Source organism: Podarcis bocagei (assembly GCF_964188305.1).
Source record: "Podarcis bocagei genome assembly, chromosome: 5".
Lineage (NCBI taxonomy): Eukaryota > Metazoa > Chordata > Lepidosauria > Squamata > Lacertidae > Podarcis > Podarcis bocagei.
The window spans coordinates 2,349,940-2,373,343 of NC_138129.1; the positions used below are offsets into that span (position 1 = coordinate 2,349,940).

The window sequence follows — 23,404 nt, forward strand, 5'->3', positions numbered from 1 at the left end:
CTGGTGGTTCCCTCGCTGCGAGAAGCCAAGTTACAGGGAACCGGGCAGAGGGCCTTCTTGGTGGTGGCACCCGCCCTGTGGAAAGCCCTCCCACCAGATGTCAAAAGAGAACAACTACCAGACTTTTATAAGACATCTGAAGGCAGCCCTCTTTAGGGAAGCTTTTAATGTTTAATAGGTTATTGTATTTTAGTGTTCTGTTGGAAGCTGCCCAGAGTGGCTGGGGAAACCCAGCCAGATGGGCGGGGAATAAATAATAATGATGATGATGATGATGATGATTATTATTCCTGGACCCCCTGGCAGAGGACTAGGAGGAAGATCCTTCCTAAGCCCCAATAAAGCAGCCAGCCACTTCCTGTCCCCTTGCACACCCGCGGAGTACCCAAGGGAAATGGCCTTGATGCTTGATTTTCCAGCACCCAGAATCCTGCCACCCACTGTGGCAGGCCGGGGTGGCTGAGAGGAGAGGAGCAGGGGCAGAATCTCCTCTGGGATCAGGAAGCCTCTCTGCTTGACTCTGCAGCAGGCCCCGCTGGGCTTTGGCAATCGTCATTTTGCCATTCCCCGACTGCCAGTCCAGCCTCATTACTGTGAGGGGAGCTTGCTTCAGTTTCACAGGAGCCCATCTTACTGCTGTCGTCTCCCATCAGCATGGGGCATCTCACGCCAGATAAGGAATGGCACCTGAGCATTCATTTGGAGGTTAGCATCTTGACGGCTGCACAGGGTTTGGGGGGGGGGGAGAGAGAGAGAGAGGCAGAGTGGCTGTTTGCACGGGGAAAAGATTAACAACAGTTTGGAGGGGGAGGAATGGTGGTTGTGAACAGGGCTTTAAAAAAATGGCATGGTGGTGCCGCAGCCACCCACGCACCAGCTCCCTGCACACTGGCAAGCAGCTTTGGCTAAGTTTCCCGGAGCTCGCCGTGTTTTTTGCCTTGCTGCCAGCCCCGCAGGGAGAGGCTCCCGCCTTGCACGAGAGAAGAGCCGTCCCGGTTTCCGCCTGCGCAATCAGCGGATCCGGCCTCCAAATCACTTCGTTATCCTGGATTGCAGGTGTCGTGCGCCTTGCGCCTCAGATGTCAGCTTGAGCTGCCACGGCTGATGGCTTCGAAAACACTTGCCATTCGCATTTCTAAAAAATAAAAACCAAGAGCTGTCAAGGCAGAAGGGCAGAAATTAGGAGCTGGAGAGGCAAGGGGGGGGGAGCCTCCTGCCAGGGCTTGTAGATTGCCAGTGACATTCCTGCTAATCCTGAGCCAGGATTTTAAGGGTCTTTGAGGCTCCAGCGCATTCTCCGAGAGGCAGCCGCCACAAGCCAGGTCAGTGCCTGGTTACAAGAGGGCAGGTCCTTGTTGTAGCAAAGGGTCTGGGTCACAGAATCATAGAACTGTAGAGGTGCAAGGGGCATCTAGTCCAACCCCCTGCCATTCAGGAGCCACACCTAAAGAGTCCCTGACAGATGGCGACCCAACCTCTCCTTAAAACTATCAAACCAGAAAAGGGTGGGGTGGCTTGCCAAAAGGCGGCGGGCTTTGAACATCCAAAACCGAGAGACTGCAAGGTGTGGTTCTGGAAAAGCTGGAGCGGGGAAGCGGAAGAAGTGAAAAATCAGGAATGGAGCTGAACAGGGCGGTCCCTTTTTGAGTCTCAAACTCTCAGGGGAAGGGGAGCACACCTGTTTTTGTCTCACCTGCCTTGACAAAGAGGGGGTGTTTCCAAGGCCCTGGCAGACCACAAGATAAAGCTGGGCGAGTCCTACGCTGTGCTGCTTGGCTTTTGGTCTTGGTCAGGTGGGCAAAAGAAGCCCGTTGGGTGGAAGTCGGAGGACAGTATAGGAATACGAGAGCTCCAGAGGGCAGCAACATGAGAACGGGGCCTTTTCTACGGTGGCTCCCTGATTGTGGAATGTTCTCTCCAGGGAGGCTCACCTCGCACTTTCATTACATATCTTTAGGCGGCAGGCAAAAACGTTTCTCTGTCACCAGGCCTTTGACTGATTCACATTCTGTGTCCTTTCCAGTGTGTTTGGCTGGGGGGCGGGGGCGGTTATTGGTTTATTTTTGTTTTTATTATGTGTTTTGTGTTCTCGTTTTGTATTTTTCTGTTGCGAGCCACCCTGTGATCTTCGGGTGAAAGTTAATAAATAAATAGGTAAATAGAAACCATTCTCTCCTGATAATACCCTTCGTTAAACTATGGAACTCACTGCTACAGGATGGATGACTTTAAAAGAGGTTTAGACAGTTTCACATAGGAAAGGGCTCTCAGTGGCTCCTAGCCATCATGACTGGGCTCTGCCTGCAAGGTCAGAGGCAGCGATTCTTCTGAATTCCCATTTCTGGAAAGCGCAAGATCCCAAAGGCATCTAGTCGGCCGTTGTGAGAGCAGGATGCTGACCTGGGTGGGCCATTGGCCGGATCCAGCAGGCTGTTCTTAGGGCCTTAAGTTCTTAGCATCGCTGCTGTCCCTGGACTCTTCCCGTGGGCTGCTGCTTTGCTTAGCAGTTTGCTTGCAGACCTTCCTCAGTCTAGGACCTCTGTTGCTTCGTGTGGGCTCTGGGGAAGGAAGGTCTGGGGCTGGGCAGCTGGCTGGGGGAGCCAGAGGAGCTTGCCACTGCCAAGCAGCCTTGCCTTTCCCCTGTTTTTGCTTGCGACACACACACACAGGAGGGGGGGTCCCTCCTTGCCAAGTCTTGCAGGTACAGCGGGTGCCCGCTCTAATGAGGAGACATAGCTCCGGCGGACTGCCACGCACCTGCTGGGCCGCCATATAATAAATCACAGCAGCAGCAGGGAGCTCGCGGGTTGGCAAAACAAAATTCCAGCGTGAGGATAGCAAAAGGTCACGTGTGGCATGCATTACTGCTGGCGCAGGGCCAGCAGGAAACGGAGGGTGGGCTGGCAGGCTTGCGCCGGGGAGTGGGGGGCCCGCAAGGACGTGTTTTGCCCGGGAACAAAGGGCTCTTTCACTGCGCGAGGGATTTCTGTGGACTTTGCAATCGGAGTTCCTCCTGGTGCTTCTCTTCTGGGTCTTGCGCGATGCTTTGGTTGAGACTTTAATTGTGGGGTGCTGGACTAGCGGACCCTAGGTAAAGGTAAAGGGACCCCTGACCATTAGGTCCAGTCGTGGCCGACTCTGGGGTTGTGGCGCTCATCTCGCTTTACTGGCCAAGGGAGCCAGCGTACAGCTTCCGGGTCATGTGGCCAGCATGACTAAGCCGCTTCTGGCGAACCAGAGCAGCGCACGGAAACGTCGTTTACCTTCCCGCCAGAGTGGTACCTATTTATCTACTTGCACTTTGAGGTGCTTTTGAACTGCTAGGTTGGCAGGAGCAGGGACCGAGCAATGGGAGCTCACCCCGTTGCGGGGATTCGAACTGCCAACCTTCTGATTGGCAAGTCCTAGGCTCTGTGGTTTAACCCACAGTGCCACCCGCGTCCCAGGGGACCCTAGGGGACCTTTCCAACGCTATGATTCTGTGATTCCAGGACATGGTCCGCCGGGGAGAGATCATTGATGATGACATGGAGGATGAGTTCTACCTCCGCCGCCTGGACGCCGGCCTCTTCGTCCTCCAGCTCATCTGCTACATCATGGCGGAGATCTGCAATGCCAGCATTCCCCAGGTGAGGGCAGCACGGCTGCCACATTACCCCACACCCCACCCCCAGTGTTCATGGTCTGGGGGCCCCCACTGGACTGTGTCTTTGCTTCTGTGCCTCCCTACCAGAGAGGACCCAGAACTCAGCGCATTTGCATCAGGAGGTGCTTGGTGTACACATTTTATGTTGCAACCTCTTTTTTGAGTTTCCCCTTGGCTAGGGATGAAGGCAGTAGCCCTATATGGCTTAGGACCCTCGTAGCTACGGGACCACCTCTCCTGGTGTGTCCCACGGAGGACCTTACGATCTTCAAACAAAAATATCTTGGAGGTCCCAGGCCACAGAGAGGTTAGGCTGGCCTCAACCAGAGCCAGGGCTTTTTCGGCTGTGGCCCTGATCTGGTGGAACGCTCTGTCACAAGAGACTATGGCCCTGCGGGACTTGACATCTTTCCGCAGGGCCTGCAAGACGGAGCTGTTCCACCAGGCCTTTGGCCAAGGCACAGTCTGACCCCTCCTTTGGTAATCCTCACAGAACTCTAGCCCACTGGTTGCCTTTAATTTGATCCTGAAGTGATTTTAGAATGAATTGGTTTTAGAGTGCTGTGTTACTTTTATTGTTGTTAGCCGCTCTGAGGCCGGCTTTGGCTGGGAAGGGCGGGATATAAATAAATTATTATTATTATTATTATTATTATTATTATTATTATTATTATTATTATTATTATTTAAGGTGGCAGCCTTTCTAGAAGGTGGGTGTCCCTGTTTCCCCTCCCCTCCTTGGGCTAACACACCTGGGTGGAGGGAGGGAGGGATTCAGCAAGGTATTCCTTTGCCCACACGGGCTGCTTCCTGCCACATGCAGAATCATGGAATTGGAAGGCCTCCAAAGGGTCGTCTACTCCAACCCCCTGCAATGCCCTGATCCCAAGGCCAGATATGGAGGGCTGCTCATTCCTGCTCGCACAGATAAAGGCCGTGTGAGTGTGCTGTGTCAAGATCCTGGCACAGTTCAACCAAGCTGCCTCCCTGGGGGGAAAAACCCAACTCTCCTGTGGGTTTTTTGTTCTCTGTTTCCATTACAATTACGGCAGATTTCTCTCTCTCTCTCTTTTGCTCCCACCCTCTCTTGTTTTTCATTCCCTGGCCAGATTCGTCAGCGAGTCCATCAGATCCTGAACATGAGGGGAAGCTCCATCAAAATAGTTCGGCACATCATCAAAGGTGAGTCCTTGAGCCCTGGAGTGGGGGAACGGCTTCCTCTGAGGTCCCACTCAGGCTCCTGTTTGGCCAGCAGAAAGCAGGGAGCCAGCCTCTCAGACTCAGGCACGTGGAGCCGGGCAAGAGACCGCCTCTCTGCCTATTCCTCCAGCCGCCGTGTCCCTTTGGGCAGACCTTGCCTTCCAGCCCCATTGTGCTGCCTACGAGATTGTCGAAAGTAAATGTTCGGTTCAAAGCCGTCGCCAACAGCAAGGTCTGGGCTGGCCTCTGTGGCTCCTGGCCTGTGGGCTTCTGCACATAGCTGTCAACGTTTCCCTTTTTTTTAAAGGGAAGTCCCCTTATTCCGAATAGGATTCCTCGCAAGAAAAGGGAAAAGTTGACAGCTATGCTTCTGCACTGAAGAGGAGCGGTGGCATTTAGGAGACCCCTAAATTTAGATGCAGGATGCTTTGATGGCAGGCCTGCTAGGCAAGGCTTGGGGAGAGAACCAGTGTGGTGTAGTGCTTAGAAGGTCCGACTCTTAATGCAATAAATAACTAAAAACAAAATTAATAATAATAATAATAATAAATAATTTTATTTATATCCTGCCCTCCCCAGCCGAAGCCAGGCTCAGGGCGGCTAACAACAATCAAACAATCAAATAATCAAACATTCTAAAAACATTTCATTATAAAAATTAATTAAAATCAAATTGATGGCAACCGTTAAGCAAATTCTGTGCAGGTTGCCGGAGGAGGGAGTCAGGCTGCGCCCTGACCAAAGGCCTGGTGGAACAACTCTGTCTTGCAGGCCCTGTGGAAAGATGTCAGGTCCCGCAGGGCCCTAGTCTCTTGTGACAGAGCGTTCCACCAGATTGGAGCCGCAGCCGAGAAAGCCCTGGCTCCTCTTCCACCACCTCTAGCCTCCCAGCCCTAGATCTCCCACTGCAGGGTCCTGAGTCTCCCTGAGAAATGCACAGTTCACCTTCTGACCTGAACTGGCACACGTGAGGTTACAACAGCACCCAGGTGGTCTGACCCACCTTAGGAGGGTCCAGGGCAAGTGGGGCTTCCTCAAGTCCCCCATCAGGCTCCAGGTAGCCACCCCCCTCCCCCTGTGTGTGGGGGGGGCAGAGCTGGATTCCTGCTTTTCTCCACCGGTGTGGGATTCTGCTCACCTTGAGCCTCGCACAGCTGGAGTCGTAAGCCATTCTTGCTGCAGGAAGAAGACAGGTTCTTCTTGAGGGAGGGGGTTTCTCTGGGGCTTGGAGCCAGATGGTGGTGGGGAGTGGCAGGAGCACCCAAGCAGCAGCTGAAGCCGCTCCCGTTCCTCCCCATCAGCCGAGGCTCAGCTAATTCAGCATCTTCTGCCTCCTTCCCTTTTCCTGCTTTGCATGCAGGGCTCCGGTCCCCTTCTCTCTCCTGCTTTTTTGCATGCTAATTGGAAGCCTGTTTCTTAGTTTGATTTTTATGGCCTACATATTTTTCCTGTTTCTCTGGCAGCCTGACAGCTGATGGGTCCCTGGGGAGGGCCAAGAATTGCTTCGGATGCAAAGGGAGAGAGAAATTGGGCTCTCCATTTATTTTAAGTGGGGATGGAGGCAAGCAGGGAGGGGAACAGCCTCATTAAGGCTCCTCTCTGATGGCTGACCAGGCTGGGCTTTGGGGAGAAATTTTGGAGGTGGGGGTGCAGCTGCCTTGGTGTGGGAACCGACAGCGTCTAGGAGAGACAGACCAGCCTGGGTGCCCCACTGAGGCAGGGGACTTTGGGGTGTGAGAGATCCAATAACTGTTGAAGCAGGTGTTGGCGATAGGTTGAGCTCCTTCTCCCTCTCTCTGAGTGCCATGTATGGGGTCCTGTTTATTGGGATTTGTTAAAGCTATATTGATGGGAGTGGTGACCACCAAGCTAGATAACATCATTGTTAGCATTAGCATTCCTATACCACTTTATATCAAAGCAGTCTACAACACATTAAAACAATCTACAACGAAACATTGCTGAATAAAGTACACATTCAGAGCAGGAATTAACAGGAAACTAAAATGCTATCTTAAAATTTTCAAAATAAAACATTGCAAAACAGGTCAACTACAAAATGCACATTTGAGTCAGCAGAGTTAACAAAAAAAAGTAGACATTTTAAAAGAATGAGAAAGAGAGAGCCAGATGAAATTGCCGTTCCCATCTCTTTGACTGCTGGACTAGATGGGCCCAGGGCCTGATCCAGGAGGCTTTTCTCTTGTTCTCATATATTGACCTCTGCTTATTTGCTTGAGCTTGAATGCATTAAATTGTTCCTTGCCTGTAGATACTTCCTGCCTCTTCTGTGTCTCGTTCACTCCCTGGGACACACAGTCATTTGAACAGTACAGATTAATCAGTTTGGCTGTGTGTGGATCCTGCCCTAAGATCAAAGTGTGGGAGCAGATTTCCTTTTGGGTGCCTTGGTGTGGGCTCACTTCCCAGGGGGAAGGGGAACATGGGAGAGGCACATCCCACCAGACAGAGCAAGGAGTAGCCCTCCCATTTCCACCTCCACCTTAACTTCCCTAGGCATCAGAAGCCCGCAGGCCTTCCCACCTTCTCCAGAAGAATGCTTGACTTGCTGCTGCTGCTGCTGCAGAATTTGCCACCCCAAAAGAGTGGCCTCCTGGTGGTTAGTTAAGAAGAGTGTTGGCTCGCTTGTCTGCGTCTTCCAGTTCAGCCTCCTTAGGTGGCTAATGGCATCTCGTCAGCCCAGCGCTGAAGATGCAGGGGAGAGCAGTAACCTTGAGGTGCCTTCGCAAGTGATGTGGAGAAGCCATTTCTCTCCCTAATGGAGCCTCGTTGTGCTCAGGACTCGTGGATATGGTTCGTGGGGCGTGTAAGGCCAGAATCGGCTCTCCAGGAGTTGAGTGATGGCCTGCAGTTTGACACATCTTGCCAGGTGTGCTCTCGGTCGCGGATGCTTTTGTTTGGCACAGAACAGCACTGGGCGAAGGCCAAACGGGAAGGGGGGTGAGACTCACACCTTAGGAAATGGTGGCTGTAGCATTTCTTCTGAGCGTGATAGGAGAGCCTCCTGTCTGAGTTCCAAGCAGAGTAAGAGAAATGCCAGAATCGGCTCGTGCAAAAATAACCTCTCTTGTACCGGTTGTCTGCAAAATGCTTTGAAACTCTTACTTATCCATGCAGCAGCCCTGTGTGGTAGGAGAAGGCAGACAGAGAGGGAGAAAGAATTGCAGATTTCAGCCCGGACTTCTTCTGAGCCAGTCCCTGCCCCCACTTCCCACTGGCATCCCACAACCTGCATCAGCATTAAAAAAACACACAATTACAAACATAACCATAAGCAGAAACAATAAATAAAACATCAAAAAGTATGCAACCAAACTGAACGATTTCCACATATGGCATAATAAAATCTAAAGATACAACAAATTAATACTGATAGCAGCAGCAGCAGCAACAACCTGAAACAAAAAACCCCAAACAAGACCCCTTTGGGAGAGTCTGTTCAGCAGCTTCAGCTTCTGCAGCTGGAGTCAGTCCCAGACCCACTTCTCATGCCAGATGGAAAAGGCCTGCAAGGCAGGGAGCAGGTCTCCCAGGACTCCCAGCCAAGAAGGGCTTTTCCTGGCCTGGTGTCTTGCTGACCTTTTGGACTCCAGCCCTGCTGGTTGGGACTGACTGGAGTGCTGGTTCGAAACATCTGCAGGGGGTCAAGCTGGGGGAGGCTGTGGTGGAACAAGACCAGAGACGAGAAGGCGCTCTTTGGAGAAGCAGGGATGAGCAAGCCTAGATTGGGGGGGCTGGTTTGTAGAATCAATACACCACTTACTAGCAAGGTGTTTTGCGGTTCTTGCCCCTTTTGTGCTTACAGTGCCCCAGTTACTGGGGGGGGGGGGAGAGAGAGAGATGTGCAAATGGTCCAGGGATTTAAGCCTAGCTTTGAGGCCATCGCTCTGCCCCCCTCCACCCTGCAAATGTTGCAAGGGCTGCTGAGCAGGCAGGTCTCTCCTCTCTTTCACATAAGCCCAGAGGGGCAGCTGCTGCTTGCTGCTGTGACTTCTCCCTCTCGGTTCCCCTCCTCCCTGCAGTCTCTGGAAGTGAGGAGCAGAGCCTGCCCTGCCTGTTGGAGCAAGTCGAGCCATGGAGGGCACAGCCCCCATTGCAGCAGCTGCTGCCAGGCTTGGGCTTCATGCATATTCAAGGCTCTCCTCCCAGGAGCCCTGGCAGAGGCGGCAGCAGAGCAGCGTTGTTTGTGTGTGCTGCTTGAGGTGAGGGGGGAGCAGCGTCCCCATGCATTAGGGGGCTAACAGACCCCCCTGCCCTGTATTAATGGGAGCCCTTTGCCCCGCAAGCTGTTAGGGCTCTGTTTTGGAGACCGGGTGGCACCCTGCACAGGAACGGAGAAAGCTGCTCCTTTCCCCTCTGAGGCACCTCTGGAATTACTGGGAGAATGGCAGGTTTTCCACAGGTATCTGGGTGGCTGCTGTGAGAACAGGATAGTGGACTAGATGGGCCACTGGCCGGATCCAGCAGAATCTGCTTGAGTTCTTATGTGGTCACAGGATGGGCTGGTTTGCCATGCCCTGCTCAGCTCCTGGCTGCCTCCCTCTGCTTCCCCTCAGCTGCCCTCCTTCCCATAATGAATATCCCCACCCCACCCCCATAACTAGCCCCCAAACATGGCACCAAGTATGTCTGCTGATTTCAAGGGGGGGTGAGGCATTGCTTAATAGGGCCCCTCACCTCCTAATTGAAGCTCAGAAGACAAAGCTTCTCCCTTTCTGTTCCCATCTTACCTGGATTTCAGTTGCTGGGGGGGTTGCCCCAGTTGTGGAGCTACAGCCGCGGCTTCTTCTGCTGAGCGCCACCTCTTGTCTTCCTGCAGAGTATGCGGAGAACATCGGGGACGGGAAGAACCCCGAATTCCGGGAGAGCGAGCAGAAGCGGATTGTGGAGCTGCTGGAGAATTTCTGAGGGTCCTCCACTCAGCGGCTGCAACACCACCCCTTTCAGGACCCCGTGACCTCGTGCTGCAACTCTGGAGCCACAGAAAGGACTTGCTGGAGGAAATAAGCCTCTGGGCTTTTTGAGATATTAAAGGATATTTTGTTTTGGTTTTTTCCTTATGTTTCCCGACTGATTCTCTGCTGTGGGAGCACAGGATGAGGCCCACCTCTTTGAAGTGGAATGGATTGCTTTGGGTCATAGTGAACCATGTCTGCATCTGTTATGTCCCACTTTATTTCCAGGTTTGGGGCAGGCTAAAAGTTGAGGGGTTCTTGATGCTATTTGGTGGTCCTTTGCAGCATCCATTAGATCTTGTGATGGTGGCTGCTCTGCATTCCCAGCTTCCCAGCTTCCTTACCCCTGTATGGAGCCCAGGGTGCCTTTGGGTTGACTGATTCCATTTTTATACTCTCCTTTCTCCCACGGGAGCTCAGAGCTGTGAACAGAGCCAGTGTGGTGTAGTGGTTAGAGCATTGGACTAGGGCCTGGGAGAGAGACCAGGGTTCAAAACTCTACTCAGCCATGATGTTCACTGGGGGTGGCTGTGGGGCCCAGCCGCTGCCTCTCAGCTTAACTTACGTCGCAGGGCAGTTGTGGGGATTAAGTGGGGAGGAAGAGAGCCACGTGCTATGCCACTCTGAGGCCCTGGGGCGGGTGGGAGGGGAAGCGGAATATAAATGCAACAAATAAATAACCTATGCATTTCTAAAATCAAAACTGCACAAGGCAAAACCAGCTGCTAAACAATCAGTAAACAATATTTATTCATTTCATAAAATTTATTCATGGCTTGATTCTGAAAAAAATCTCCCAAGTGGTTTACAAAAGAGAAAACACTAAAATAAAAAATGTACAACCCTACTTAAAAGCTTACAAAATATGAAATACTAAAACATATAAAAATTACCTAAACTTTCTTATCATTTGGGTAGGCTTGTCTAAACGAGAATGTTTTTAGCAGGTGCCAAAATGAACACTTACTTCAATAGGCAGGGAGTTCCAAAGTGCAGGCGCTGCCACACTAAATGATCAAGTTTGTACAGAAGTGGAATACATGTTGTGTGGCCTCTGTAGCAGCGCCATTTCTGCTGGTTGGAGTGGCCAGTTGAGCACAGAAAGAGCTTTTAAGCTCTCTGCATTCCTGGTGCAGGCAAGGGCTGCCCTGGTATGCTGTCCGAGAAGTTGGATGGCCCTGGCAAGGTCCAGCGAAAGCATCCCCTAGCCACCATGCGGAGCGAGCCTTGCCCACCCCACTCCCTGGAAAGCAGAGAGCCTTCAAGCTCTTTACGTGCTGGTTAACCCCGGCCAGACCTGGCAAAAAGAGCTTGCAAGACCTGCTTGGTACGTGGACTCCTGAAGTATGGAGGTTTCTCTCTCCCCACTGGCCACGGGGGAAGCTCCAAGGGTCTTGGCACACACACTTTTCATGCCTACGCTGAACTCTTGGAACAGAGTCCAACATAAGATGTGTCTGTTGCTCCTTTGGTTATAGCTGCTTAGACTAGGATGTTCCTTGGGGCTCCCTTCTGACTCTTATGATTCAAACTTCCTTAAGGATCAGAGCCCAAACCAACTTTTTCTCCTGCTGCGGTTGGTTTTTCTGGAGTCGCTTTCCATCCCCCAACGCTCGTGCCATCCCCGTAGAGCAGGGGTCAGCAAACTTTTTCAGCAGGCGGCTGGTCCACCTTCCCTCAGACCTTGTGGGGGGCCAGACTGTATTTTGAAAAAGAATATGAATGAATTCCTGTGCCCCACAAATAACCCAGAGATGCATTTTAAATAAAAGCACACGTTCTACTCATGTAAAAACACGCTGATTCCCAGACCATCTGCGGGCCGGATTAAGAAGGTGGTTGGGCCGGATCCAGCCCCCGCGCCTTAGTTTGCTTACACGTGCCCTAGAGCGTTCTCTTTCCCTCCCAGAGCTTTGACCTTCCTGTCCAGCCTGAGCTGCTGATCCTGCCCTGTTTCCTCCAGGGTAGGGAAAGAGCCCTGCTCCTGATGTGGGCCTCCTTCCTGGGTGTGGGTCCTCCTGTGCCTTTCCCTTCAAGGTGCCCCTGTGGGGCAGAGGGGATTTGCCGCAGCTGCTCTGCCTCCACTCTCTCGGCGTTGTCCCTGTCCATCTCCCGTGGACCTGGGCTGGGCCTCATTTGGAGAGATTTACATGCTGGCAGCATTTGTTCCTTATCTGCAAAAAAACGCCTTGTCAGGGAAGCTTAGAGGCGCCTGTTGGCATCGCAGGCCGGGAGGCTGTTATTTTGGTCACCAGCCTGGGATCTGCAGAGCCCACTGGCTGGAGAAAAGCAGTGGAAGCATTTCCAAGGAGGCTCTCGGGGCCTTTGCCTCTCTCCTTCCTCTTTCTGTACAAATAACCTCCCTCCATTCTTTGGAGCGCTGGAGGGAGTCCATACGAGAGACCCCCGTGGCCTCCCCACGCAGTGCTGTTTACTGGCAGCTGCAAGCTGCTCCAAAAGGACCTGGGACCATGTTGAATGAGGCCACAGGCAACTCGTTTCCTTCCAGAACCACAAGAAAACCAGATGGTGGGGAGGTGTGGACCCGTATTGTGCATTTCTGCGTGGGTTGCGTCTTGCCCACTCGGAGATGTTGCAGACATGTCAAGCAGCAGCGTCCAGAAAAGCAAAATACTGATTAATATGGAATGAGTACCTGTGTTTGTGTGTGAGAGAGACAGAGTATTGTTCAGAACAATTGCATCTTAAGTGCATTAAGCTCACTTGATTTCAACCATTAGCAGCAGGAATGCTTGAAATTCCACCAGCTAAATGCAAGCAAGGGAGGGAGCTTAAAAGCGCTTTTCCTGCCAGGAAAACCTGGCGCAAAAGGAGCTTTTGAGCTCTCTGGTCCAAGGATTGGGGAAGGGCAGGTCTTTCTCGTGCCACCGTCTCCAGCACACTAGGGATGCTCACGTGAGGGCCGTTTGAGCATATGCGCCATCTGCAACATAAACCCCTGTGTGAGATGTGGCCATACTGCATTTTTTCCAACTTCTCTCCAAGCTAAGGGATATTTGGAGATCAAATAGTTGAAAATGCCCTAACGCACACATAGAAATTGGATTTGGCATTCCCCAACCTGGTGCCCTTGAGATGCTTTGGACTACAACTCCCATCAGCACCAGCCACTAGGACCTTGCTAACTGGGTTGCAGCTCCTGCAGCCTAGCTCGTTCTTTTGGGATGCTGATGAGGACACTTAACTGGGTGGCGCTGAGGGTTAAACCAAAGCCTAGGACTTGCCAAGCAGAAGGTCGGCGGTTCGAATCCCCGCGACAGGGTGAGCTCCCGTTGCTCGGTCCCTGCTCCTGCCAACCTAGCAGAAGGTAAACGGCGTTTCCGTGCGCTGCTCTGGTTCGCCAGAAGCGGCTTAGTCATGCTGGCCACATGACCCGGGAGCTGTACGCCGGCTCCCTTGGCCAATAAAGCGAGATGAGCGCCGCAACCCCAGAGTCGATCACGACTGGACCTAATGGTCAGGGGTCCCTTTACCTTTAAGGCCATTGTCTCACAAAGAGACTTGCCTGACCAGCTCAGCAACAGAACCCTCTATTGGATTCTAACCCTCTGGGCACAGGACTCCAAGAACTGGAAAAGACTCAGGGCATCATCCAGACTGACAACACACACACACCCCAGGAGAAAAAAAACCACCGACATGCATGTGTTGCTTGCTGCTCTCTTGAGCTGCAGGTAAAGGAACCGTGCAGCTGCTCCTGGAAGTTGGTGAGACAGACGTGTTGGCTTCTGGACCACTGGGAGATTCCTGGCAGGTTTTCAGAGGAAAGGGCTGCCCCACAGCCCAGCTCTATGGAATGGGACCTCCTTGACACATGTGCTTTCATTAGGGATCATGGAAGGGACCCTGGGGGTCATCTAGTCCAACCCCCTGCAGTGCAGGAATCACAGTTCAGGAATCCATGCCAGGTGGCCATCTAACCTGTTTAAAGAAACTCCAATGAGTCATGGAATCGCAGAGTCGGAAGGGGTTCCAAGGGCCATCTAGTCCAACCCCCTGCAATGGAAAGGATGAGTCAAGAACCTGCTCTGACCCTTGGAGTTCACACACCAGATCTCTGGACACGGAGTGCTTTGCACCGACCTTTCAAGATGAAAGTGCTTCCCTTCTCATTGAAGGAGGCTCTAAAGAACAGCGGGAGCTCCCCCCGCCCAAAGCCTGCAAAGATAATTCTTGCTTGTTGTCTTCCTCCTCGCCCCCTCTCTGCGTTTCTTCTCCCAAATGAAAGAAATGTTTGAGGGGATTATAAAAAAAAACCTGAAATGCCATAGCTTATCGGAGTACAAAGCAATCTTGGTATCTCGTCCCTGTGATGGATGCTCAACGAGGCTCCATATGTTGCAGGCATTAAGCACACAATTCCTGTTATCTGGGCCAGGACTGGCTGTCACTAACCAACGCTGCTAAATTCCTGCAATCCCAATGCCTTCCAAACTTATCTATTGCTATTTTGTTCATGCATCGCATTTATAACCCACCTTTTTCTCTCTGAGGAGCTCAAGGGGCATACAGCGTTTCGCCTCCTCATTGAATCAGCACAACGACCCTGAGAGGTAGGTTAGGCTGGGAGGCAGTGAGCAGAGCAAGGTCACAACCTGGGAACTTTATGGCCAATGAGGGAGGATTTGAACCCTGGCCCCCCAGGTTCTAGTCCTACACTCTAACCACTAGGCCACCCTGGAGGGGAGGAACAGGGGACAAGCGGTTGACTACAAGCCCTGGAAACAGGCGAGACCAGTCAGAGTTCAGGCTACGAGCAAATCTATCCCTGCTCCAGCATAGATTTAGCATCTGTTTGCTGAATGATTTATGTTCATCCGCCACTTCATCACAGTTCAAAAAATTGAAAAAGCAATAGGAATATAAGCAGAGCATCTGCTGGATCAGGCCCATGGGGGCCCATTCAGTCCAGCACCCTGTTCTCACAGGGGCCAGCATGACATCCCCAAGCAAGACCCGGGTGCAAGAGCCACACTCCCCCCTCCTGGGGTCTCCAGCAAAATACTCAGTGCAATCGGATGCTAAATATCGCAGAACTGCAGGGTTGGGAGGAATCCCAAAGGTCATCTAGACCAACCCCCTGCATTGCAGGAATCGCAGCTAAAGCACCCCCCCACAGACCCAACCTCTCTTTAAAGACCTCCAAGGAAGGCACCCCCCCGAAACTGTTAAGCCTGTTCCAGCTTCACTCTGCACTGGTCGCGTTCAGCAGACTCAGAGGAGACTCTGCTGCTCCTTTCCTGCTAGAACAATTTGACATTATTTCAGCATTTGCCCCGTGTTGGATGCTGTTATGGGGGGAAGAGGTCCTTTCCTCCAAGGTGGTGTGCGCAGTCTTCCTCCTTCCCATTTTATCCTCACAACAACCCTAAGAGGTAGGTTAGGCTGAGAGGGAGTGCCTTCCAATGCTTTCCAAACTTATTTATTGCTATTTTGTTCATGTATTGCATTTATAAGCCAACCTTTACTCTCCAAGGTGCTCAAGGTGCCATACAGGGTTTCGCCGCCTCATTGAATCCGCACGACAACCCTGAGAGGTAGGTTAGGCTGAGAGGGAGTACTTGGCCCAAGGCCACACCCTGGAAGCCTCATGGCTGAGAGGGGATTTGAACCCTGCTCTCTCCCAGGTCCTCGTCTGACTCTAACCACTGCGCCACACCACTGTGCCCCAGCCACCTTTGCCAGCTGAAGGTGCAGGCAGGCCAGTAATGCTGGAGCTTCTATGAGAGAGGAGAGGCCTTTTCCCTCCACTGAAAGGGTCTTGAGCAGGACATGAAGGAGGGAAGGAGGGAGAGAGATGCTCCGGAAAGAGCAGCGTGGCTTAGCGTGTGTCTGGCAAGGCAGTCCTGGAGCTGCCAGCCCATAAATAACAGTAATCACTAAATAGGGACAGTGCCTGGGCTGGGCTGGCGTCTCCTTCCCACATGCAGTAAAAATTCATTAGGAAAGGAAGCTGCAGCGTTCCAGCAGCGCGAGGGCCATAAATCTCCGGCCAGGCTGCTTCGGGGGCCGGCTGCCTGCCTCGCTGCCTCCGCGGGCCTCATCCTTGGGCCCTTGCCTGGGTCTCGGGGCAGAGCCACCACCTGCCATGGCATCCCCTCGACCTCCAGCGGGGAAGCGTGGCTCTGGCTCATGGAGGGACCCCCAGAAGCCATCTAGTCCAACCCTCTGCAATGCAGGAATCACAACTAGAGAATCCCTGACAGGTGGCCACACGACCTCTGTTTAACAACCACCCACCACCTTCCCAAGGAGCCCAGTCCAATTTTGAGCAGCTCTTACTGGATGTTTTTAAAGAGAGGGGGGATAATAATAATAATAATAATAATCATCATCATCATCATAATCATCATCATAATTTATTATTTATACCCCACCCATCTGGCTGAGTTTCCCCAGCCACTCTGGGCAGCTCCCAATCGAATGTTAAAAACAATACAGCATTAAATATTAAAAACTTCCCTAAACAGGGCTGCCTTCAGATGTCTTTTAAAGATAAGATAACCGCTTATTTCCTTGACATCTGGTGGGAGGGCATTCCACAGGGTGGGCGCCACTACCAAGAAGGCCCTCTGCCTGGTTCCCTGTAACCTCACTTCTCGCCGTTTAGGGCTTTAAAGGTCAACACCAACACTTTGAATTGTGCTTGGAAACGTCCTGGGAGCCAATGTAAGTCTTTCAGGACATGCGTTATATGGTCTCGGTAGCCACTCCCAGTCACCAGTCTAGCTGCCGCATTCTGGATTAGTTGTAGTTTCCGGGTCACCTTCAAAGGTAGCCCCACGCAGAGCGCATTGCAGTAGTCCAAGCAGGAGATAACTAGAGCATGCACCACTCTGGCGAGATAGTCTGTGGGCAGATAGGGTCTCAGCCTACGTACCAGATGGAGCTGGTACACAGCTGCCCTGGACACGGATTTAACCTGTGCCTCCATGGACAGCTGTGAGTCCAAAATGACTCCCAGGCTGCGCACCTGGTCCTTCAGGGGCACAGTTACCCCATTCAGGACCAGGGAGTCCTCCACACCTGCCCACCTCCTGTCCCCCCAAAACAGTACTTCTGTCTTGTCAGGATTCAACCTCAATCTGTTAGCCGCCATCCATCCTCCAACCGCCTCCAGACACTCACACAGGACCTTCACCGCCTTCACTGCTTCTGATTTGAAAGAGTTACAGCTGGGTATCATCTGCACACTGATCCATCCAGCAGGAATTCTTCAGCAGCTATTCCTGTATTGCAGTGGTTAGACTAGAGGACATTCAGGGGTCCCTTCCAACTCTACTATTCTATCTTCCTGTTATTCCAGCAGGGCTGGTGGAGAAGGAGAATGCCAGAGTGGGCGCTCATGGCCAGGTCTGCCTGGCCCCTCTTCTGCCCTCCTTCGCAGGTCCCAATCCAGCCTCCTCCTCCCCTGCCAAGAGAGGAGAGTCGAAGATCCCCTGTATGCATGGAGCAAGTTTTGTGTGTAATTCCTCTTAAACCTATTAGTGGATGAATGCAGAAGACTGACTTGGGAGGATTAAAGCCTTTAAACCCATAGCAAGGGCTGAACACCTGCCATCCCTTCAGAGTGGAGGGGAAAGTGGGCTTTCTGGAAAGGCAGGTGGGGGAGAGAGGCTCCTCCACTGCCTGTTCGCTTGTGCAATAGTGCAAGGAAGAAGCTGCAGCCCAGCCAGTGGGCAAGGGCAACAAAACCAGCCGCATCGCAGGGCCATTCCAGAGAGAGCATGCGCCACCTGCATCTGCACACAGTCTCCTTCCCAAGGCCTCTCTTGGTCGGAATCTCTGACCCACCCCATAAAAATAAAAGAAGAGTGCTGGATCAGGCCAGGCCAGCATCCTGTTCTCACAGTGGCCAAGAAGATGCCTCTGTTGGGAAACCAGCAAACAGGATCCGAGCCCAAGAGCAGCCCTCTCCCGTCCTGGAGAGAGCTGACATTTGTCATCATCATCATCATCATCAGCATCTTATTTATTTATTTATGCATACATACATACAGTGGACGCTTGGGTTGTGAACGTGGTCCGTGCGGGAAGCACATTTGCAACCCGCAGTGTCCGCAACCCGCAGTGTGCCGCATCTGCGCACACATGGATTGCAATTCGGCGCTTCTATGCATGTGCAAAGCACAATTTAGCACTTCTGCGCATGCGCAAGTGCCGAAACCCAGAAGTAACCCATTCCGGTACTTCCAGGTTCGGCGCTGTGCGCAATCCAAAATCGTGCAACCCAAAGCGTCTGTAACCCGAGGTATGACTCTATATACATACATACATACATACATACATACATACATACATACATACATACCCTGCATACCTGGCTGGGTTTCCCCAGCCACTCTGCGTGGCTCCCAACAGAATACTAAAAACAATAAAACATCAAACATTTAAAAGCTTCCCTGAACAGGGCTGCCTTCAGATGTATTCAAAAAGTCAGTTAGTTGTTTATCTCCTTGACATCTAATGGGAGGGCATTGCATATGATGGGAGCCACTACCGAGAAGGCCCTCTACCTGGTTCCCCGTGATGTTGCTTCTCGCAGGGAGGGAACCACCGGAAGGCCCTCGGAGCTGGACCTCAGTGTCCGGGCAGAACGACGGGGGTGGAGACGCTCCTTCAGATATACTGGGCTGAGGCCATTTAGGGCTTTATAGGTCAGCAGCGACACTTTGAATTGTGCTTGGAAACGTCCTGGGAGCCAATGTAGGTCTTTCAGGACTGGAAGCATATCTTCCTCCAAGGCAGAGCAGAGCCATTCTGGATAGTAGCCATTGATCGCCGTCTCCTCCTCCACAAATGTGTGTGACGCTCTTTTAAAGCTCTTACTGTCAGAAATTCCCCCTGATGTTTAGTCTGAATCTCCTTTCTTGTAGCTTGAAGCCATGCCATGTAGATTCTATTTTTTAAAAAATATATCTTTATTAATGTAAAATACACTTATGAAAAACAGACATACATACAAGTAAACAAACATACAATCAAACAAACAAATAACAGGAAAATCAAACAAACCATCACACTATAAGACGATTAATATAATTATCATCATATATACTCCTGGTATTGAACAGAATTATAAAATTTATAGAAAAGAAATTTAAAACTGACTTCCAATTAATTTCACTGTACTTTGTCTATGTATTACTTTATACCGCACAGTTACATATTTCTTATGTAATTTCTTTTTATCTCCCTACAAACTTATGTTTATACAATACAGGGATCAGCCTAATTCTGCCAAGATGTTTCCTTTTATTCCATAGTTTTCTAAATATTCTTTAAAGATTCTCCAATCCTTAGAGACTTAAAATCCTTAAAGCAATTTCATCGAATCGCAGAAGGGTAGAGTTTCTGACAGCGAGAGCCGTTGGACAGTGGAACTGTCTCCCTCTGGAGTTTGTAGACTCTCCTTCCTTGGAGGTTTCCAAGCAGAGGTTGGATGGCCATCTTTCATGGATGCTTTGGCTGGGATTCCTGCATTGCAGGGGGTTGGGCTAGATGACCCCAGTGGGTCCCTTTCAGCTCTACAATTCCATTATTTGAATTCTGTGTTTGTTGCCTCTCCACAGCTAGGCTGTCTCCTTGGCACCCCGCCAGGCAACGGAAACCCGCCGAATGGAGAGGCCTTTGCTGTGCCTCCTCCTCCTCCTCCACTGGCTGTTTCTGCTGCTAATTGAGCATGGAGAAGGGAAGGCGGCTGAGCCAAGCTTTTCTCTCCCCCGCTGGGGCAAGCATGCCGGCTTGGTCTGCCTAATTCCCCAGCAAGTTCATTAAGCAAAGGCCCCAGAGCAAGTTATTCCAAGCGAAGATCTGCTGCCTTGCATCCAGTGGGAAGGAGGGTTTGCTGGGGAAACGGGGCGATCTCCTGCTCCGATGTTCTGACTCGAGCTCTTGCCTGCATTTGCAATGAGATTCCGGTTCGGAATGTGAATCCGTCCGGCAAACAGTGCTTGGTTATCTAACAAGCACAGCACAGTTTGCCGGGAAAAGAAACCTTTTCAGTCAAATGTGACCTGGCACAAGCCCCAGAAGCCAACAGCCAGCAGAGCTGGTTTTAGGAGATGGGTATGTTTAGCCTGGCAAAGAGGAGACTGAGAGGTGATGAGAGAACCATCTTTGACTCTCCAAAGGGGTGTCACATAGAAGATGGAGCAAGCTGGTTTTCTCCTGCTCCAGAGGGGAGGACCTGAACTAATGGATTCAGATTTTTAGAAAGGAGATTGCAGCTGGGCATGAGGATGTCCTTTCTGACAGGGGGTGGAATAGATGACACTCAGGGGTCCCTTCCTACACAGTGATTATATGTCTCTAGGAATTTCTTCCCTCTCTGAGTGCTTCCTGTAGAGAGTATACCTGAAGGAGCGTCTCCACCCCCATCGTTCTGCCTGGACACTGAGTTCCAGCACCGATGGCCTTTTGGCGGTTCCCTCATTGAGAGAAGTTAGGTTACAGGGAACCAGGCAGAGGGCCTTCTCGGTGGTGGCACCCGCCCTGCGGAACGCCCTTCCAGCAGATGTCAAAGAGAACAACAACTACCAGACTTTTAGAAGATATCTGAAGGCAGCCCTGTTTAGGGAAGCTTTTAATGTTTAATGCTGTATTGTTTTAAACACTCGATTGGGAGCCATCCAGAGTGGCTGGGGAAACTCAGCCAGATGGGCGGGGTACAAATAATAAATTATTATATACTCAGGTTGCAAATAAAACCATCTATTCTGAAGACACCGCAGTCTCCACTGACCTTCGCTCCAACCTGTGGGAATGTTCAGGGATGCAGGAGAGGATATATTCTCTGATTATAGCCTTTCCAACTTGTGTTAACAAGCTCACAATTTAGCAGAGTAACATTCCCCTTTTTAAACTTGCAGCGGATGCGTTTGCTCAGGCTCACTAAAGCCTCTATTCTGGTATTTCCCCCTTATTCCCTCATAAAAGATAAGACACAGTCTTCTATAAAAGTATAAAAAGGTTTACTCACACATCATTCTGTTCACAATCGGATCCCAGAAGGCAGACTTAGCTTAGAAAAGTAACATATACCTAGAAACTATCTAATAAGGAGACAGTCTCTTTGTTCTCTCTCGGCTGGAAGCATCTGTGGTTAAGCAGATGTTGGTTCTTTGATGCATGTGGTCAAAAAGAGAGAGATGGCTGCCCTGCCCTGTGCTTTTGTGGTTACCTGCACAGGTGAGGCCACGCCCACCTCTAGTCACATGCAGAGGAAGTCTGTCCCAGCCCAGAAGGAAACAGAAAGTTTATCTGCTGGCTGGACAAACATTCCTCCCCATGTGTAAACATGTTCACTCTAGGAACCAGGCAGAGGGCCTTCTCGGTAGTGGTGCCCGCCCTGTGGAACGCCCTCCCATCAGATGTCAAAGCGATAAACAACTACCTGACATTCAGAAGACATCTGAAGGCAGCCCTGGTCAGGGAAGTTTTTAATATGTGACATTTTAGTGTATTTTTCATCTTTGTTGGAAGCCGCCCAGAGTGGCTGGGGAAACCCAGCCAGATGGGCAGGGTACAAATAATAAATTATGATGATGATGATGATGAAGAAGAATGTTGTACTTGACTGCTCTTGTGTTCCACATCCCACACAACCTGGGTAAGTGCCTGGAACCCCTGGAGTCTCTCACTGCTCAAAGATTGGGGTGGCAGGTCACAATACTTTGAGGTTCTCCAGGGACAACAATCTTTCATTCTTATTTAGCATCTTCAAGGGATGCCAATTTGGGGCACGGATGCAGGTGTCTTTTAAGTCTTCAGGTGCACACAAGCCTGCCCTCCTTCGAAGGAGGTTTCTCACTTCGAAAAGCAAATCCTGCGAATGACAGAAATTCAAGGGAGGGACAGAGCCAGGCTCTGACTTGAGCCCCTTCCATCTCCTTCCATTTCCCTGCAGGGCTAGGACTGGAGAAAGGGAAGGAGCCAATTTATTGCCTCTTTGTTTGGGGCCATATTTTCTTGTCTCCACTTGTAAGCAGATTTGACTAAAGAGGTAAATTAGAAGTTAATTAGTGGAAGCATGATTGATCGAAGCACTTGGAGGCGAGGGGTGTGGAAGCGGAAGGCAAGGGAGGGAGGGAAGTGGCCCAGCCACTATTGCTGCTCCTGCCCATTTCCACAGCAGCTGTTGCCCTTGCTTGGGGGGCAATGGGTGGCATTTGGAAACCCTCATTGCAGACCCTCCCTCTGTGAAGCGATGGGAGAAGAGGAGGAGGAGAAAAAGGGCTCCAGTATGTAGAATGCAAGAGGGGCTGCAAAATCCCAGCTCTTGCTGCTTGTAAATGATCACATTTATAACATGTAAAAGGTAAAGGGTAAAGGGACCCCTGACCATTAGGTCCACTTGTGGCCGACTCTGGGGTTGTGGCGCTCATCTCGCTTTATTGGTCGAGGGAGCCTGCGTGCAGCTTCTGGCTCATGTGGCCATCATGACTAAGCCGCTTCTGGCGAACCAGAGCAGTGCATGGAAACACTGTTTACCTTACCTGCTGGAGCGGTACCTATTTATCTACTTGCACTTGACGTGCTTTCGAACTGCTAGGTGGGCAGGAGCAGGGACCGAGCAACGGGAGCTCACCCCGTCGCAGGGATTCGAACCGCTGACCTTCTGATCGTCAAGTCCTAGGCTCTGTGGTTTAACCCACAGTGCCACCTGCGTCCCTTTATAACATGACTGTCCCATTAAAAAAATTAGCTCAAGGGGAACACATGCAGACACTGCTGGATTTTCAGTGTTGCATGCCTATCCATGGAATGGATGGCACGGGGCTCCCCTCATGTTCCAGCCTTCATCTTTCTTGGGCAGTGACCAGGGTTAGCAAAAGTCCACAGCAAGCTGTGGTCTGACTATAGCTCCCATCAATGCTTAGCACATTGGCCAAGGCAGATAGGAGCTATAATCCAACAATTTCCAGAGGGCAACAGGTCGGGAAAGGCTGGCCAAAGGTGCCCCTCGCTCCTGCCCCTCCCTTGTTCCTCAGCACCATGGGATCTCACTCTAGGCCAGCGGTTCTCAACCTGTGGGTCCCCAGATGTTGTTAGACTACAACTCCTATCATCCCTGAGCTCTGGCCTTGCTAGCTAGGGGTGATGGGAGTTGTAGTTCAACAACATCTGGGGACCCACAGGTTGAGAAAGGCTGCCTAGGCTCACTCTGTGTGTGTGTGTGTGTGTGTGTGTGTGTGTGTGTGTGTGTAAGAGAGAGGGGAGGGAGAAAGATGTTAGATGGGTCGATGGGGGTGGCTGGTTTGGCCTTTGGATAGGTGGGACTTTGGTGGTCTTTGAGCAAGTCACAAAAAATTGACTCTGTGATCATCGTACAGCCTTGAGAAAATTAAAAACAAGCCCAAACAGATCTGAGTATTTGCCTTGTCACTGCTTTTAGCCTTCTCTTGTAAGGAGGTGATGGGCCACAGTTTGTGGTGCCTTTCACCAAGGAAACTCTGCTTGCTAAAAAGCATCAAGGGACAAATTATTAACTCATTCCGTCCTGTTGCAGGGAGTTGGACTGGGTCCGTTCCAACTCTACAGTCCTACGATTCTGTATCTT

General features: G+C 51.2%; 1 protein-coding gene across 1 annotated transcript in view; it reads left to right on the forward strand.

Moving 5' to 3' along the window:
* Nucleotides 1–9,923, forward strand: part of CTNNBL1 (catenin beta like 1) — a 94,110-nt gene extending 84,187 nt beyond the window's left edge. Inside the window, exons 14-16 of the mRNA XM_081196419.1 lie at nt 3,492–3,629; nt 4,756–4,828; nt 9,687–9,923. Coding sequence (XP_081052545.1) covers nt 3,492–3,629; nt 4,756–4,828; nt 9,687–9,775 — 300 coding nt within the window. The 3' untranslated portion in view covers nt 9,776–9,923. The remainder of the gene's footprint in view (nt 1–3,491; nt 3,630–4,755; nt 4,829–9,686) is intronic.
* The last annotated feature ends 13,481 nt before the right edge of the window (nt 9,924–23,404 follow it).